This window comes from Liolophura sinensis, chromosome 2 (genome assembly GCF_032854445.1).
Source record: "Liolophura sinensis isolate JHLJ2023 chromosome 2, CUHK_Ljap_v2, whole genome shotgun sequence".
Classification (NCBI taxonomy): domain Eukaryota; kingdom Metazoa; phylum Mollusca; class Polyplacophora; order Chitonida; family Chitonidae; genus Liolophura; species Liolophura sinensis.
In genome coordinates this window covers 8,510,458-8,526,110 of record NC_088296.1, presented here as the reverse complement: position 1 = coordinate 8,526,110, position 15,653 = coordinate 8,510,458, and the positions used below count along the sequence as shown (strand labels likewise).

Below are 15,653 nucleotides of genomic sequence, written 5' to 3'. Positions count from 1 at the left end.
ACTTCCCTTTTCATTAATTATCCCCACCCTTCTCCCAGGCGGTAGATAGCAGCTGACCTATCCCGCTGTTGACATTTGGAAATATTGGTGTGATGGAATTTAAACAACAACATTGACAAACACTTTATATGCTTGTAAAAGTTCTTGAAATGTGAACCAGTGAATTATTCCAATTTGCTTGTATCTCCGGCAGAACGTGGGAAGGTCTGCCAGGAGCCTGCAGATGGTTGTGGGTTTCCCCCGGGCTCTGACCGGTTTCCTCCCACCATAATTCTTACCCCCGACATACAAGTGAAATATTCTTGAGTACGGCGTAAAACAGCAGTCAAATAAATAAATGAATAAATGATTAAATAAATAAATAAATAAATAAATAAATAAATAAATAAATAAAATTTATTTTTAAAGTTGATAACATATATGCAGCATCTTGCGGCATCGAAACTCACGAAATATGTATTGGCTAGTGTTTGTTTATTTCTTAACCACAGTCACTCCCTTAAGGCTATTTGGTGGATTTGGTGATACGCAAAGCTTGAGTGGCCGACTAGAAGTGTTTTACAATGACAATTGGGTGACATTTTGTCAAGGAACTTTCACTCCTATCACCGCCAGAGTGATTTGCAATCTTTTGGGTTTCGGGTATGGTATGATTTATATTATACAGATAGTGCATGCTGTGAGGTTGGACATCCAGAATCGTCAGTTAGAGAGAAGAATACACCTTCTCGAGAGCTGACAATTCCTGGTTTCCCACACAGCATGCGCAATATGTTTTGTTATGCCGAAAAACAGCACCTCAATGTTCCTCAATATTAAAATGATATAACTAATAAACCATTCACCATGTACATATATATGCCAAATTATATCGTAATCGTATACCTCATTGCGGGCTATGGAATGTTCCGTCTGGATTATTCCATGCTTACTGATCAAACAGAAATGTGCATTATGCATAGAAATGGTTCTAATAGTAACTGTTTTACGTTGGTCTAACTTTGTTTACAGTGAAGGTATATCACATGCGGCGGCCATTACTCGAGGAAATGGTCCTTTCTTCTTCAGTAACGTACAGTGTTCTGGAGAGAGACAGACATACTACAGTGCAAACTGTAACGACACCTGTCTGTTTGAACAGATTGGCGTTGCTACAATGCTTTCTTCCCCGGTCCAGTGGTGAGTACTAGTGTCATTAATGTATGGACACGTCCGTTGACTTCGATTATATGTCTATGTGAAATTACAGGGATAACTGCTAACGGGCATTTTTGTTGATTATTCACATGTGACACTCTATTTAAGAGTAGAGAAAAAATACATACCGCTACGATGAAAAGGTGTGAAAGTCAATTGTTAATGTTGTGTTCAATTTTTTTAAAAACGTTTTCGTTAAAGAAAAAAAGTCACTTAAGAATAATTTTTGTATGGTGGGTATATGGGGCAGCCTCTGGTATATAGTGTCTTCTCGTAATAGTGTTAAAAACGAGGATGTAGCGCATGCTCCGTAAATATATTTGCACTAGAATTTTGTCTTTTCAGCTAACAAATGTGTTCATCCTGAATGTTAATCATATTTATCAATGTAATATACGAATAAACATTATCAAAATCCGGATTGAATGCATGGGCGTTGTAAACAAACACATATTTAAATTAAAATAAACTTATATGGCATGTATATATGTCAGCCTACCAGGGGCTGGTCCTAACTACTGACCATACAAAACATATTTTTAAGTACCCTTTCTTTCGAAAGACCCACCTCCTCCGATAGCACAGTTGATAAAGCGTCAGTCAAGGTCAATCCTGGGTCGAGTCACACCTAAGACCTTAAAAGAGGAAGTTGTAACTTCCATGCTTGGTGTTCAGTATGAAGGGGATAGTGCACCGTCTAGTTGACACGTATCGGTGTAATGGCTCTGGCGGGGCGGCGTACTTGCCATCGGTAAGGCGTCTCAGTGAAGCAGCACTAGATAAAAGAGCGTTGGAAATCCGTCCTTCAACATGGTGGCACATCACATTCACACTAAGGGTTTCTTCGTCGTCATATGATTGAAAAAAATTGTTAAATCCGACGTTAAACCCCAAGTATTCACTCACTTACTCACTCCGAAAGACCATGTTTGCGAATAGATTTTCACACATTTTCATCTCCCATCTTTTCATCTGATTTGGCATTTCATCTGATTTGGCATTTCATCTGATTTGGCATTTCATCTGATTTAGGATTTCTTTCGCTTTAAAGCTCTATGACTGAAGCAACCTATGTGCATATACATCCTGTGACATTTTACAACAGTCTGGCTCTGTGTGCTCAATATATTGAATATTACGGTCCTGTGTGCTCAAAGTAATGCCCATCACGGGTCTGTGCGCTCAAAAAATTGTGCACACAGTTCTGTGTGCTCAAAAAAAAAAATGAACACCACGGCTCTGTGGGCTCAAAAAAATGAACAGCACAGTTCTGTGTGCCCTTAAGAATAAACACCACGGTTCTGTGGGCTCACAAAGTGAATATCACGGTTGCGAGCGCTCGAAATTCTGAACATCACAGTTTATTACAAACGTTACAACGCACAAATACCAGAAACAAGAGAACCCACAAATAAATATTCTGTGTGTAAAAACCCATTTAAAAGACAACTGTTATTCTCAGCAAAAATCACACCTTCTGGCAATTTACTGGAATGAGACCCCTGTACATATTTAACAAGACTGTTTATATTGCATAATCATTACATTACACAGCATTATCCCAAAATCTCTACAATCCTGATTATTGCGGCTACAGTGTTAAAGACGTTACAAAACACAACAAAAGATAATTATGTCTCGAAAAACATTTTGCTCTGCTAGCAACAGAAAGCTGTTCACGGATAATTGTCTTCTTCGTCAACGATACATGATATGTTAATTGATGTGCCTGTCTTTGCATTTTTACATCATAGGCCAGTCTTTTTGGGTGGAGATAAGAGTTTATTCGGCAGTACAACAGTGGGTGATCATTTCTTTGAATATTTATTTAACAACATCAACGGAAACATTGCCTATTACACTGCTCTTTGTACAAACAGAACAGTTTTGCATTAATTTTCTCAGAGGTGGATCTGCCCAGTTTCCTCTTACCTGAACGATTTGCGACTATCAAGTACATTGTTCAAGCTCAATCCGTTTAACAATGGTGATGGCGATTCTACGTGACCGCTAAGTAGTTATGTGTTGATCCAATATAAATGTAAAGAAAGCAGATGCCAGTTAAGGCAGTGTACTGGTAAAAGTACTGTGTTCCCAGTTAGGGCATTGCAGATGTAAAATATACAAAGTTCGAAGTTGAGTGGTAAAAGTACGGAATTACCGGTTGGAACTTCGTAGAGGTGCATACACCGAGTTACCAGTCGAGGCATTGTAGTGGTAAAAGTTCAGAATTGCGATTTAAGACATTTTAATGGCAAATGTACGGAAATACTAACTGAGACATTGTAGTGGTGAAAGTAATGAGTTTGTAGTTGAGACCTTGTATTGTTACAGGCACGGATTTCCCAGCTGGGACACCGTAGTTGTAAAAGTACGAGGTTGCTAATAGTGATATTTATTTATTTTTTTATTTGATTGGTGTTTTACGCCGTACTCAAGAATATTTCACTTATACGAAGGCGGCCAGTATTATGGTTGGAGGAAACCGCGCAGAGCTCGGGGAATACCCACGACCATCCGCAGTTTGCTGACAGATCTTCCCACTTACGACCGGAGAAGAAGCCAGCATGAGCTGGACTTGACCTCACAGCGATCGCATTGGTGAGAGACTCCTGTGTCATTGGGCTGTGCTAGCGCGCTAACCAATTGAGCCACGGAGTCAACCTGCCAATTTTGACATTGTGGTGGTAAAAGTACGGAGTTGTCAGTTTGGACATTGTAGTGTGAAAAGTACAGAGTTGCCAGTTGAGATATTGTGGTGGTCAGAATACGAATTTACCAGTTGGGACATTGTGGTGGTGAAAAACGGAGTTGTCAGTTGAGACACCTTAGTGCTAAAATAACTTAAATGCCAAGTGAGAAATCATGGTGCTAAAATATAGGAAGTTCGAAGTTGAGACACCGTAGTGGTAAAATACAGATTTGACGGTTGGAACGTTGTCGTAGTAAATGTACGGAGTTACCAGTCAAGACATTGTGGTGATAAATGTACCGAGTTCCTTGTCGAGACATTGTAGAGAAAAATGTACTATGTTACCAGTAAGGGCATTGTAGTAGTACAAGTACAGAGTTACCAGTTGCGACAAAGAAGTGGTAAAGGTACGAAATTGCCAGTTGGGACAATGCAGTGATAAAAGTAAGGAGTTGCCAGTTGCGACAATGTGGTGGTAGAAAGTACGGAGGTGCCAGTTTGGACAATGTCGTGGAAAAAGTGTGGAGTTGCCAGTTGTCACATTAGAGAGGTAAAAATACGGAGTTGCCAGTTTGCACATTGTCGTAACAACAGTATGGAAATGCCAGTTGTGACAGTGTAATATTAAAAGTGTACATTTGCTACTGGGGACTTTGTAATCGTTACAGTGCGGAGTTGCCATTTTGGACTTTATATCGGTAGATCAGACGTAGTTCCAAGTTGACACACCGTAGTGGAAAAAGTAAGGATTTGCCAGCTTAGACACCGTAGTAGTAGAATAACTGAAATGCCAGTCGAGACATTGCGGTGGTAAAGTGTTAAAGTTACGGAGTTCTCGGTTTGGACAATGTAGTGGTAGAATTACGGAGTTGCCAAATAGGGCAATGTTGTCGTAAAAGTAAAAAAAAAAAAAAAATGACAGTTGCGACAGTGTAGTGGTAAACGTACAGAGTTGAAAGTTAGGACATTTCAATGGTTGTTGTAAATAATTGAAATCACCCAGGCTTACAGTCTGAAACAATTATTTCTGTTTTTTTGCAGCGGATGTCTCTTCGACTACCATGACTACTCAGCTACTGGACAAAACGCAGACACCAACTGAATTATGGTCAATCTCAGGTAAGAAGAAAATTAATTGGGATGTTTGGACAAAAAAGTCATGTCTCTACTACTTTTTCATTGGGAAGTTCACTGTTCTGATGTATAGAACAGGATCGACATAAATACCGTCTGAAACAATCTTCTTTGTGGAAACAAAAAAGTTTTGTACTAATTTTCTCAATGGCTCTGACCAGTTTCCTCTTATTTGAACGATTTAACCAAGTACCAAGTTCATTGTCCAATCTCAATCCGTTTATTAATGGTGATGGCGATTGTACGTGACGGCTACGTAGTTATGTGTTGGTCCAATATGGTTGTAAAAGGACAGATTTGCCAGTTCAGACATTGTCCTGTACAAAGTACGGAGTTGTCAGTTGAGACATTGCAGTTGTAAAATATACAAGTTCTATGTTGAGAAAACGTAGTGGTAAAATTGCGGACTTGTCGGTTTGTAGTGGTAAGTCTACCTAGTTACCAGTCAAGACATTGTAGTAGTAAATCTGCCCAGTCACCTGTCCAGACATACACGTGTACCGAGTTACCAGTCAGAACATTGTAGCGGTAAATATATCGAGTTACCTGTCCAGACATGCAAATATACTGAGTTACCAGTCAGAATAATGCAGTGGTGAATGTATCGAGTTACCTGTCCAGACATGCACATGTACTGAGTTACCAGTCAGAAAATTGTAGTGGTGAATATATAGAGTTACCTGTCCAGACATGCACATGTACTGAGTTACCAGTCAGAACATTGTAGTGGTGAATATATAGAGTTACCTGTCCAGACATGCACATGTACTGAGTTTCCAGTCAGAACAATGCAGTGGTGAATGTATCGAGTTACCTGTCCAGATATGCACATGTACTGAGTTTCCAGTCAGAACAATGCAGTGGTGAATGTATCGAGTTACCTGTCCAGACATGCACGTACTGAGTTACCAGTCAGAACAATGCAGTGGTGAGAGTATCGAGTTACCTGTGCAGACATGCACATGTACTGAGTTACCAGTCAGAACAATGCAGTGGTGAATGTATCGAGTTACCTGTCCAGACATGCACATGTACTGAGTTGCCAGTCAGAACAATGCAGTGGTGAATGTATCGAGTTACCTGTCCATACATGCACATGTACTGAGTTACCAGTCAGAACATTGTAGTGGTGAATGTATCGAGTTACCTGTCCAGACATGCACATGTACTGAGTTACCAGTCAGAACAATGCAGTGGTGAATATATAGAGTTACCTGTCCAGACATGCACATGTTCTGAGTTACCAGTCAGAACAATGCAGTGGTGAATGTATGGAGTTACCTGTCCAGACATGCACATGTACTGAGTTACCAGACAGAACAATGCAGTGGTGAATATATAGAGTTACCTGTCCAGACATGCACATGTTCTGAGTTACCAGTCAGAACAATGCAGTGGTGAATGTATCGAGTTACCAGTCCAGACATGCACATGTTCTGAGTTACCAGTCAGAACAATGCAGTGGTGAATGTATCGAGTTACCTGTCCAGACATGCACATGTACTGAGTTACCAGTCAGAACATTGCAGTGGTGAATGTATCGAGTTACCTGTCCAGACATGCACATGTACTGAGTTACCAGTCAGAACATTGCAGTGGTGAATGTATCGAGTTACCTGTCCATACATGCACATGTACTGAGTTACCAGTCAGAACATTGCAGTGGTGAATGTATCGAGTTACCTGTCCATACATGCACATGTACTGAGTTACCAGTCAGAACATTGCAGTGGTGAATGTATCAAGTTACCTGTCCATACATGCACATGTACTGAGTTACCAGTCAGAACATTGTAGTGGTGAATGTATGGAGTTACCTGTGGAGACATTGTAATGATAAATGTACTGAGTTACCAGTCAGGACATTGAATAGGGAAAAGTATCCAGTTACTTGTCCCTATATTGTAGTGGTAAAAGTAAAGAGTTCAGAGTTATGGCAATGTAAAGGCAGGAGTACGGAATTACTAATTGAGACCTTGAAGTGGTATGAACTACCGGGTTGCCAGTTGAGACATTGTGGTGTTAAAATATATGAAGTTCCAAGTTGTGACATCGTATTGTTACATGTACAAATCTGCCAGAAGGGACAGTGTAGAGATAAAAGTGTGGAGTTGTCAGTTGAGACATTAGAGTGGTAAAACTACGTTGTTACCAGTTTGAACATTGTGGTAATAACAGTACGGAATTGCCATTTGGAACAGTGTAGTCCTAAAAGTGTGCAGTTGCCAGGTTGGACATTGTTTTGGTAATAGTACTTAATTGCCAGTAGGGGCTTTGCAGTGGTAACAGTGCGGAGTTGTCATTTGGGACATTGTAGTGGTAAAATGTACGAAGTTCCACGTTGAAACGCCATAGTAGTAAAAGTAAACATTTGCCAGCTGAGAAGCCGTTTTGGTAGAATAACTGAAATTAAAGTGTTAAAGTTACGGAATTGCCAGTTTGGACAATGTATTGGTAGAATTATGGAGTTGCCAGTTCGGACAATATAATCTTAAAAGTGTGGAGCTGCCAGTTGGGACATTGGACAAGTAAAACTACGGAGTTGCCAGGTGGGACATTGCAGTGGTAACAGTGCGGAGTTGCCAGTTGGGACATTGTCGTGGTAAAATATACGAAGTTCCATGTTGACACGCCATGGTAGTAAAAGTAAGCTTTTGCAAGCTGAGAAACCGTATTGGTAGAATGACTGAAATGCCAGTCGAGACATTGCGGTGGTAAAGTGTTGAAGTTACGGAGTTGCCATTTGGGACAATGTATTGACAGAATTACGGAGTTGCCAGTAGGGACAATGTAGACTTAAAGGTGTGAAGCTGCCAGTTGCGACATTAGGCAAGTAAAACTACGGAGTTGTCAGTTTGGACATTGTCGCAACAACAGTACGGAATTTCCAGTTGTGACAATGTAGTATTAAAAGTGTAGAGTTGCCAGTTGAGACATTGCAGTGGTCAAATAAACGAAGTCCTATGTTGACACACCGTAGTACTAAAAGTAAGGATTTGCCAGCTGAAACACCGTAGGGGTAGAATAACTGAAATGCCAGTCGAGACATTGCGGTGATAAAGTCTTAAAGTTACGGAGTTGCCGGTTGCGATAATGTAGTGGTAAAATTACGGAATTGCCAAATGGGGCAATGTTGTGGTAAAAGTAAAAAAAAAAATCCCAGTTACGACAAAGTAGTGGTAAAAGTACAGAAATGAAAGTTAGAACATTTTAGTGGTTGGTGTAAATAAGTAAAATCACCCAGGGTTACAGTCTGAAATAATTATTTATGTATTTTGCAGCGGATACCTCTTCGAATAGCGTTACTACCCTGATACCGAACAAAACGCAGACACCAAAAGAATTATCGTCAATCCCAGGTAAGAAGAAAAATAATTCAGACTGTTCGAACAAAAAGATTATGTCTTTACTGCTTTTTAGCGGAAAATTCAGTGTCCTAATGTATAGCACGGGATCGACCGAAATACCGTCTGAAACAATCTTCTTTGTGCAAACAAAAAAGTGTTGCACTTATTTTCTCATATGTTGGTTTCTCAATGGCTCTGATCAGTTTCGTCTTACCTGAACGATTTGCAAGTACCGGGTTCATTGTCTATTCTCAACCCGTTTATTAATGGTGACGGTGATTCTACGTGACAGCTAAGTAGTTACCTGTTGGTCCAATATTGTTGTAAAAGTACAGATTTGCCAGTTCAGAGATTGTCCTGGAAAGAGTACGGGGTTTCCAGTTGAGACATTGCAGAGGTAAAATAGACGAAGGTGTAAGTTGAGACAACGTAGTGGGAAAGGTACGGGCTTGCCGGTTGGTAGGGAGAAATGTACCGTCTTTTACTGAGTTACCAGTCAAAATATTGTTGTGGTGAATGTATCAAGTTACCTATCGAGACATTGTAATGATAAATGTACTGAGTTACCAGTCAGAACATTGGATTGGTAAAAGTACAGACTTGCGAGTTAAGGCACTGTAATGACAGAAGTACGGAAATACTAATTGAGACCTTGTAGTGGTATGAACAACCGAGTTGTCAGCTGAGACATTGTAATGTTGAAATATATGAAGTTCCAAGCGTGACATCGTATTGTTACATGTACGAGTTTGCCAGAAAGGACAATGTAGTGATATAAATGTGGAGGTGCCAGTTGAGACATTAGAGTGGTAAAAATACGGAGTGGCCAGTTTGGACATCGTTGTAATAACAGTACGGAATTGCCATTTGGGACAGTGTAGTCTTAAAAATGTGCAGCTGCCAGGTGGGACATTTTTTTGTAACAGTACGGAGTTGCCAGTTGAGACATTATAGATGTAAAAGTATGGAGTTGCCAGTTAGGACATCGAGGTTGTAAAATATACGCAGCTCCAAGACATTCTATAGGTAAAGGTAGGGAGTTGCCAGTTGTGACACTGTAGTGGTAAAAGTACGAATTTGCCAGTTGAATACTGTAGTGGGAAAATAAAGGAAATGCCAGCTGGGACAGTGGGGTGGTAAAATATGCGAAGTTCAAATGTGAGACACCGTGGTAGTAAAAGTGTAGATTTGCCAGTTGGAACCTTGTAGTTGTAAATGTCTCGAGTTACCAGTCAAGACTTTGTGGTGGTAAATGTACCGCGGTAATTGTCGACACATTGAAGTGGTAAATGTACGGAGTTGCCAGTTAAGACAGTGGGAGTGGTAAAACAACGTAAATGCCAGGTGAGACACAATGGTGGTAAAAGTATGGATTTGCCGGTTGGAACTTTGTAGTGGTAAATGTATAGAGTCACCAGTCGAGACATTGTTGTGCTAAATGTACCGAGTTACTTGTGGAGACCTTGTAGTGTCAGATTCACTGAGTTGCCAGTCGAGACGATTTAGTGGTAAGTTTGTGGAGTTCACTGTCGAGACATTGTAGTTGTGAAAAAATTGAGTTATCAATCAGGGTATTAAAGTTGTGAAGGTATCGAGTTACCTGCTCAGACATTGTATTTGTAGAAATAGGGAGTTGCCAGTTAAGACATTGTGATTGTTAAATTACGGAGTTGCAAGTTGAGATATTGTTATTGTAAAACAACGGAGTTGCCAGGTAAAACATAGTGATTGTAAAAATACAGAGTTATGAATCAGGACAATAAACTGGTTAAAGTATCAAGATACTGTTCAGACGTTGGACTGGTTAAAATACAGAGTTGCCAGTTAACACATTGTAACTGTAAGTACTGAATTACCAGTGGAGAGATTTTAGTGTGTAGGTTGGAACTTTGTAGTGATAGATGTATCGAGTTACCAGTCAAGGCATTGTAGTGGTAAATGTACTGAGTTACCGGTCAGGACGTTGTAGTGGTAAAAGTGTGGAGTTCCCAGTTAAGACAGTTTTGTGGTAAAAAAACGTAAATGCCAGGTAAAACATCATTATGGTAAAATATGCGATGTTCTAAGTTGAGACAGCGTAGTAGTAAAATTAGGGACTTGCCGGCTGGAACTTCGCAGTCTTAAATGTACCAAGTTACCAGTCGAGAAATCGTCGTGGTAAATATACCTAGCTGCTTGTGGAGACATTGTACTGGTAAATGTTCTGAGCTTGCAGTCGAGCCGTTTTAGTGGTAAATTTATGGAGGTAATCGTCGAGACAGTGTAGTGGTAAATGTACTGAGCTACCAGTCAGGACATTACATTGGTAAAAGTATGAAGTTGCCAGCTGAGACAATGATGTGGGAAAAGTACGGAGTTGCCAGTTGCGACATTTCACTGACTGTTCTACTGGAGTTGCGAGCTGAGACAATGCTGTGGGAAGAGTACGAAGCTGCCAGATGTGACAATGTAGTGATGAAAGTTGCCAGTTAGGACTTTTCAGTAGTTGTTGTAAATAACTGAATTCATCCAGGCTTTCGGTCCGAAGTAATTATTTCTGTATTTTGCAGCGGATATCTCTTCGACTACCATGAGTACCCAGATACCGGACAAAATGAAGCCACCAACTGAATTATCGTCAATCTCAGGTAAGAGATTGTGATAGTTGTGACAATTGTGACAAAAATATTATGTCTTTACAACGTTTTAAGCGGAAAAAAATACTATTTTATTGATAAAATGGCTGTAGTTTCTATCCAAAAGCGCGCTGCAATTATGCGTGTGATGGTTTTGGATTTTGCAAAAAGTTTTTCGTATTTTGTAGCAGCAAAGGGGGGTAATTTTGAATTGTGCAACTTGTCTACAAAGCGCTCCATGTGTTGTATGTTTTTCGAGACATTCATTGATGTCTGGAACGGATATCTGCAACGGATATCGGGGACAGAATGAGTTTGGCATTTGCCACTGAAATCAAGAGAGTTGACCTGTGTGATAAATAGGCCATTGTGAAATCTTTAGTCCATGAGAGAGACGTCGAATTAGACGCCTTCTGAAATGATTTCCATACAGAATCCTAAAAAGGTTTGTTAGTGTTTCTAGAGGAATGGATATCAACTGCCTTTCATACATCAAAACGTTGGACTTCCTCGTTCATACATGATGCCAGTCTTAGGGTAATATCTATATGTTGTTTCTGACACATTGCTTAAAAAGCTGGTGTTTTTATTTTTGGTGTTTTAGGCTGTATTCAAGAATATTTCACTGATACGACGACTAAAAACATTATAATACATGTAGGAGGAAAAATCAAACAGACCTTAGGGGAAACCAACGGCCATCCCCAGGTTGCGGGCAGACCTTCCCACGTTCGGCAGGAGAGAAAGCTAGTATAAAGTTGGACTTTAACTCACGGCGACCGCAATGGTGAGCGGCCCCGCGCTTGTGTGCTAATTCCCACGGCTACAAAGGCCTTAACTGATGTCCAAGGTTCCTTTGTTTGGACATGGTCTTGTGATTATCGACTTGCTTAACCCGTGGTATGCATGTACCAATGCCGGACTAGTCTAGGCTGGAATAGACAAACATTTTCGCACGAGTGTGGGCTTTTTACACATTTTTACACCATCAACACAGTCTTGTTTACTCAGATCCGCTCGTACGTGAGAAGGCAGTCCAACAACCTGCGGATGGTCTGCCCAGTTTCTACACACAAATCTAATCACATAAACAAAAAACTGTCGGCGAATCATAAATGATTTTCATTTTCACGTGAGTTTGGGGGATCCTCAAATTTTGATATTTTTGTATAAGCACATCCCTTTAGTACCGTTTGAAATTTTTATTTGGTCAAAGTGGAGTTGACCTTAATGCACTGTTCGTAGTGTTTCATTTTTTAAAATTTTGTGTATTCTGTTTGAATGTTACCGGGCATTAATTTGTTATCGGTATATATTATCCATTGCTAAGTCATCAGTATCTCCCAGGCATTAATATGCCATCAGATACTCACCATACCAAGTAATTACTAAAGGGTGGAATGAAAAGGACATTAGAAAAATGCCTTGTCAAGTCAGAACAGTCTGAAGCCATTGTTTGCTTCTATTTAGACGAACATTCCACAGACATCCCAGTACCATGCAAAATTCAAGCGTCAGATTTAAATGCCGATTCTAAGGGTAAGTCTTGTTAATGGTAAGTCATGAGCATTCATTATTCTATATAACACGTTCACGCTTATGCACTGGACAGTGTGGAGAATGAGCCTTCTGCCGTTTAACTTAAATTTAAAGTTTAAGGGTTTAACACCGCCGTCTCAGTGTTTGTTGTGCAACCCGATACCGTTGAACAGTTACTTTACACCTCTCTAGAAGTCATCAATTTAGACCAAACAACATCAAATTGAACAGTTCTGGAGTCCAGAATAGTTTATGGGTAGCCCAGAACAGTTTATGGGTAGCCCAGAACAGTTTATCGGTAGCCCAGAACAGTCGGTCGGGATTTATACAAGCCCCTGAATTTCGGATAGCCAAGGGCCAAAATAGTCAATACAATCGATGCGATGCTCGTGGCATAACGATTTTTGAGTCAGCGTCCAGCATGGCAGACACTATTTTTGAGAGGGTTTAAATTTTGGGATAGTGGAAATGACGCTGTGTATTTATCCAGTTCATAAGGTCGAATGCTCTGCTACCTGTACGTGCTGAGAAAACCGTAGCTGAGATGCAGTTCAGGTCACGAGGTGGACATGTATGGATATGTAATGATTTTTTCCTAATATTATTTTCAAATCGGTCGTTTGCACACGTTGAAAATGTTGGATTCATCGAGAGACGAGTGGTCAGGTATCTTGGCAATCAGAATCGGTCGGGTTTCGTTGGGTTACCTCCTCACTAGCATCTTCACGTATCCTAAGCACATATTGCAGTGCCTGTTTTGATTTTATACAGACGTCGACGGACCAGTTTTGTGTGATCACGAGCCATTTCTTGGGTTTTGGTTCACATCTATTTGCCGGGACTTACCGGATGAACAGTTTAAGACAAGACCATAGGTAGTCGTGCAATGTAGCTCTTATATGGCTGGGCTATAAAAAACATGATGTTCATTTCTCATATATTTCCTCTCAGGACTGGACAACCGAGCCCTTACCGTTGGTGTGGCTGTAGGAGTTGGTGAAGCTGTCATTGGCATAGTTATCGTTGCAATTATTCTTGTTGTTCAGTGAGTAATAATAATAAACTCAATTCTACGAATTCTGTTCAAATGCACTGCCATGGAATGATTAATAAAAAAAGAATATTTGGCTTCTTTTCGCAACGGGAGCCAAAGTTGACAACAGTTTCTTAAAGCTAGACAAAAAGGAGCATTTACTTACAGCTTGTACTGTTACCACATTCTGAATTTTTTTTTGAAAATGCAAAAGATTGACCACAATTTTTTTTTTAAACCCTCACTCTAGTCAAGATACTTATCTTGACTAGAGTGGGTTTGAAAAAAAAAAAACAAACATTTGTTGGTCAAGCAAAAATGTGTTTCGGAGTAATTTAGAAGACTTCAAATAAGTATGATAACAATAGTATGATGATAGTATAACAATAAGTTAATTGTCTTCACGAAATAAGCTGAAAATGATTGTTAGTCTTTAAAAAGCAGTTAAAAAAACTAATTTTGCATTTCACCTGCAGGCGGTATCGACATTCTCAAAATGGTACCCATAGGGAATCTGGTGCGACAGATGAGTACTGTTACGAAAATGAAGACTTTGTGGTTGAAAACAGACGACGTAACCGCCCGTGCCCGGAAGTTGCCTCAGAAACGGAACGTCCACAGTCCGTATACAGCGTGGACGATACATATGACCAAATATCTTTCAGCTAAAACTATACTCCGGAGACGTGGGCAGGAAAGGTATACATGGCTGCCGGACAAACATGCCTGTTTTGTTTATATTTTACAATACCTGGGGTAACGCCGACTTAAGGCCATGTGCAGTGAAGGACAAAAACATGTGAAAATATTGTTAAATATGTAACAATATTAACACGCTCATTTTCCAAAGTCTTTTTTTCTTTCTTTCGTTGGGTGAGGGGTGGGAAAATGGGGTAATTTCTTCGCTCACTCCTGCATAATAAAATTCATTAAAGGCAAATTGCCTAACGCTGTACACTGAACTAGCCTAGCGCGACGACTGCGCTAGGGAGCATTTGTTTGATGAAATTGTCTTAGACACTTAATTTGTATACATACTAGAAGAGTTAAAACAGTAAACATTCCAGGTGCAAGAGAAACTAAACTGTTTCGCAATGACCTAATTCATTTTCATGCCTGATGAAAGAAATACCACTGTCTGTTGCGTCTGTGGTGGGTGTACATTTTCGATTTCCAAGAATTGGCCCAGTTTATGATACCCGAGGCAAATCTTAATGAGACGAATTAAAAATCATGGCATCCTCTTAAAAAACCGTAAGGTCACATTTAGGCACATTGTCGAAATATGCTCGCATTTGTCCGTGCTCATGTACTCTTGCTGTGCAACCCAGCTTCCTTTCGACGGGAACGTATCATAAACCATAGTGAAGTTCCTGTGGAGCAGATGCCTAACAAAAACTCTTTGTTGAGTTTCTGGTGTTCACGGAAAACATAGACGTTACACTTTCTAATACGCATCGGAATTGTTTCTACCAGTCGGGAAACCTGATAACGGCACACAGTGAGTATAGCTGCAAGTAGCCATGGATGGGTTCCGCCGATAAGTGAGTAGTTAGCATAAATCGCAATTGTAGTATTTGTTTTATCCGTGCTGGAGGTTCCCAAGGTACTGGGAATGCAGCGTTATTATGGCAGTTGAGTAAGACTACAAACGACCTCAGTAGAAAAATGCAGGAGATGAAGAGTAAGTCTGCCAGCAACTTGAAAATGGACGTCAGATTTCCTCGGGCTCACTCTGATTTCTTGCCATCATAAAGCTGGCCCCCGTCGTATAAGTGAAATATTCTTGAGTAGATGACAGACATTTTCATTGCTCAGGCCCGATATTTCCTCACTACTAAATAAACTAATCTAATTTGCTTTATAATAAATTTTTTACAAAGTCTCATCGATGCTCTGAATTTAGTTCTAATGCTATCTTTCATTTTATGTAGCAACGTTTACCTCTTCCATGTTGGAATTCGAAAGACCTGCGATCAAACCTTGGGCGGATTAAGCCAAAAACTTTAAATATGGTACTTGCTATTGCCTCTCCTGGCACTCAGCACAGAGAAGTAAGACCAAGGAAACATGACTGGTGTCAGTATAATGTCGTG

At 40.1% G+C, this 15,653-nt stretch overlaps 1 protein-coding gene across 6 annotated transcripts in view; it reads left to right on the top strand.

The window, feature by feature from the left end:
* LOC135462920 (uncharacterized) overlaps positions 1-14,931 on the top strand; it is a 35,675-nt gene extending 20,744 nt beyond the window's left edge. For 2 of the 6 annotated variants that reach the window (XM_064740228.1, XM_064740229.1), the window contains 7 exons: positions 492-642; positions 1,012-1,179; positions 8,305-8,382; positions 10,920-10,997; positions 12,456-12,524; positions 13,476-13,569; positions 14,034-14,931. In XM_064740228.1, coding sequence (XP_064596298.1) covers positions 1,026-1,179; positions 8,305-8,382; positions 10,920-10,997; positions 12,456-12,524; positions 13,476-13,569; positions 14,034-14,226 — 666 coding nt within the window. In that variant the 5' untranslated portion in view covers positions 492-642; positions 1,012-1,025 and the 3' untranslated portion in view covers positions 14,227-14,931. Of the gene's footprint in view, positions 1-491; positions 643-1,011; positions 1,180-4,859; positions 5,009-8,304; positions 8,383-10,919; positions 10,998-12,455; positions 12,525-13,475; positions 13,570-14,033 lie in introns of those variants that run through there. The other 4 variants (XM_064740230.1, XM_064740231.1, XR_010443506.1 and 1 more) reach the window with 4 other exon arrangements.
* Positions 14,932-15,653: the final 722 nt, after the last annotated feature.